The 3,740-nt window shown below is 51.9% G+C and overlaps 1 protein-coding gene across 1 annotated transcript in view; it reads left to right on the forward strand.

The window, feature by feature from the left end:
- RHBDL3 (rhomboid like 3) overlaps positions 1 to 3,740 on the forward strand; it is a 59,813-nt gene that overhangs the window by 22,460 nt on the left and 33,613 nt on the right. Inside the window, exon 3 of the mRNA XM_012809745.2 lies at positions 2,023 to 2,247. Within this exon, the coding sequence (XP_012665199.2) occupies positions 2,023 to 2,247 (225 nt within the window). The remainder of the gene's footprint in view (positions 1 to 2,022; positions 2,248 to 3,740) is intronic.

Below are 3,740 nucleotides of genomic sequence, written 5' to 3' on the forward strand. Positions count from 1 at the left end.
GGGTCCGGGCTGGGGATTCGAACCCGCCACCTTAGGTGTACGTGGCTGGCGCCTTAGCCCGTTGAGCTATAGGCGCCGAGCCGTGAGAGGATACTTTTAAGGACCCATTTTCTCTTTGACTCTCAGGTTCTGCCTTCTGCAGCGTCAGCCCATCTGCAGGGCAGTCCCTGGCAATTACAGACACTCCTACTGTGGCAGCCAAGTGGCTGCAGCTGTTCCTGCCCTCATGCCCTCAGGCCTCACCAGAAAGCGAGAAAGGTTTTTTGGTAGTAGCTCCTTTACAAGGCCTAGGGTTTTCTCTGCCCCGTTAGTCTAGGTTGGGTCAGTGGATTGGGTGGATTGACTCAAACTAATCAGTGCTGCACTGCTGGAGCTGAGAGGTGGGTCAGTTCCACCAAAATGCAGGGCTGTGAGTAGGGAGGGTACTGCTGTCAGGAGGAGGAGCTGGGGAGTGGGTGCTGGGGGTCTTAGGCTGGACCTCCTCAGGCTGGTGCAGCCCACGGTGGAGTTAGAGCTCATCAGACATGTTGGACGATGTCTTGGGTTGTCGAAGGGCCTGGAGAAGGGAGGCCCATGAATCCTGCCTAGGGGCTACGCCATTTGGGGGTTTCCTGTGGGTGGAATTCAGTGGGGTCGAGCAGGCAGTACTTCCCCACTGTGGATGGATGTTACTTCAGCGGAAGCTGCATGAGCATGCGGGATGAACGGAAGACAGAAGTTTTCACTTGGTTTCCCTGTTGTCAAATGGAGCTGATCACCTCTCTTCATGTTACCTGTGGAGGGAATGAGAGTAAGATGACTTTTGTGACGTGCCCCGGGCTCTCAGAGTTCCAAGGCACCAGCAGTGGAGGAACTGGCACCACTGGTGCCTGACATCGAGCTACATGAGCTCTCTGATGTGGCTGCCCAGGGTGTGGAGCTGCTTTAACAGCCTCTTGCCTGAGGGCTGGCCTTGGCACAGGGGTTGGCGTGACTGTAGGAAGCTGCTGCCGGGCTTTCGTGGGTGGAGGAATCTGCTGCCATTCAGAGTGGACTCAGGGAACAGACCTCTGAAGGGCAAGGGACAGGGATGGTGAGGATTCATGGGCTGTGGACGTGAGCCCTGGGACATGGAGCCTAGCCCTGCCACCAAAGTCCAGGCACGGGTTGGAGCCCACACGGGCTCATCTCAGCCTCAGTGCCAGCATATTTGCTGCAACAAGATAGCCTGCTCAGTCTCAGCGCAGAATGGGGCATGCTGGGCCCAGGAGTGGCTTTTCTCTAGCCAGGGGTCAGTGGAGCCTCTGTGCAAGCTTAGGACAGCAAGTTACTTGTTACTGTTGGGATTTCTCTATCTGAGGTCTAAGCTCGAGCAGCCATACATTGTCTGGATTCATATGAGCAGGGCTGTGCTCTAGCTAGAGACCAGACAAAGAAGGGACCTACCAGGGAGGAAGCTCTGAGTAGGGTAGAGAGCTCAGGGTCTGGAGTCAGGGAGACCCTGGTTCTCACTCAGACATCACTTCCTCCAGGAAGCCCTCTTTGACCACCTCAAGACCAGACAGGGCTCCCTCTTGTATATTTCCACAATTGCCTTTACTCAGAGCTGCAATTGCTGATTACCTGTCTGTCCTGAGCACCACCGTATCCCCCATGCCTGGTAATGCCCCTGACACTTAGTGGTTGATCAATAAATCATGATGAAGAGATGATGAGTGAGTGAGTGGGAAGAAGATACAGTGAACCAGGTTGTGGAGCCTGTGTGCCTCAGTCTCCTAAATCTGGTAGAATGGAGATATTTATAGTCTTTATCTAACAGGTAGAATTGTGGGTATCCACGATTCACATGAGCTAAAATATGTGAAGTGCTTAGAATAATCCCTGACACACAGTAAAAGCTCAGTGAATGTTGCCTCTTATTAACTCTTACAGAAGGAAGGGAGATGTGAGGTTAGGCCTGGTCTAAGGAACATGCTGGCTGGGAAGTGGGAGGCTCCCCTGGGCCTCAGCTATGCCCCTCTCCCAACCCCGTTTCTTGCACAGATGAGCAACAAGCGTTCCAACAGCTTCCGCCAGGCCATCCTGCAGGGCAACCGCAGGCTGAGCAGCAAGGCCCTGCTGGAGGAGAAGGGGCTGAGCCTCTCCCAGCGGCTGATCCGCCACGTGGCCTATGAGACGCTGCCCCGGGAGATTGACCGCAAGTGGTACTACGACAGCTACACCTGCTGCCCTCCGCCCTGGTTCATGCTCACGATCACATTGCTGGAGGCAAGGACTGGGGAGGGTAAAGGGGTGCTCTGCCTGGGGAGGAGGGCACGAGGGTGTGGGGAGCCGAGAGGGTGTCAGAGATCGGGGGGGGGAGGGGGGCTCCTGCTCCACCATGGGGTGATAGTTGAGCTTCAGTAGTAGTTGTCAGTGTAAGTCAGGCTAGGTATGGTGGCTCACACCTGTGACCCTAGCACTCTGGGAGGCTGAGGTGGGTGGATTGCTTGAGCTCAGGAGTTCAAGACCAGCCTGACCAAGAGCAAGAGCAAGACCCCATCTCTGCTAAAACATAGAAAAACCAGCTGGCCATTGTGGTGGGTGCCTATAGTCCCAGCTACTCGGGAGGCCGAGGCAGGAGGATCGCTCAAGCCAGGAGTTTAAGGTTGCTGTGAGCTACAGTGATGCCACAGCACTCTACCCAGGGCACAGTCTTAAAACAAACAAACAAACAGAAGTGTTGGGATAACCTTGGTCTGCAAAGAGGTATTCCAGAGATTATTATTTCAAGCAACAGAATCTCCACATGACCATATCCACAAGAACAACGCCATAGGGTCATTGATTTGGCCAACTCATTAAAGCCCATTTATTTTATTTTATTTCCTCTCTGAGCTGGTAACGGAGATGACTCATTTGCTCCCTTGGGATTCTATTTTCCCACCTGAAAATCAGGAGTAACCAGACTGCCCTCCCTCTCTCAGGGCGCTCTAAGTGAGAGAATGGCTGTGGGTGCTTTCTGAACACAAAAGCATCATGCATATACATCCAGGAGGGAGTTTATGAACAGGTAAATATGTGTTTAACATTCCTACAGAACATTCACCCCCTAGGGAGTCATCCATACCTATTGTCACGCTAAAATTCTCCTACTTATGCAACTGAATCCACACCACTTGCTGTGTCAGTGCCCCTGAGTGATGAAACTCTGAATTCTTTTTGCTGTTCAATCGGAGGACCTGTGCTGCTCACCCCAGCTCCAGCTTCTAAATAGATGCTTGGCTTCCCTTTGGTGTTTTATGATCTCCACTGTTTCTCTTCCAAAGCCACAGGCCTAATTACTGCCTCTGCATATGTTCTTGTAAAGTTCCTACCTAATCAAACGGCAGAATTGTGAAGCTTCGTGGCATCCTTCTTTTCCTTCTGTTTTTTCTAAATCAGAATATCTGGTGTGCAGGCCACAGCTCCTCTGTTTGTTGTTAAGGCTTCGTCCAAGTTCACGTTGAAGTTGCAATTTTTCTGTGATATTCTTAGACTTGTTCTCTAAGCACTGTGTTGGTCTATTTATTAACTTCCATTTGAGGACCAATACTAATGAGATGCCTTGGAAGCTGTATTTGCTGCCAGGATACCCACATGGTGTTAGGTGGACAGAACAGGTCCTTAGAGAGCCCAGGAGAGGACAGCTGCCAGGAGCCTGAGATGTTCCCAGGCTTAGACCACAAGGTTTTAACTGGACACTAATTATAGTTTTGTTCTCTGAGTGTGTGCTAGACATG

Source organism: Otolemur garnettii, unplaced genomic scaffold (genome assembly GCF_000181295.1).
Source record: "Otolemur garnettii isolate 467f Iridium unplaced genomic scaffold, OtoGar3 scaffold00112, whole genome shotgun sequence".
Taxonomy (NCBI): domain Eukaryota; kingdom Metazoa; phylum Chordata; class Mammalia; order Primates; family Galagidae; genus Otolemur; species Otolemur garnettii.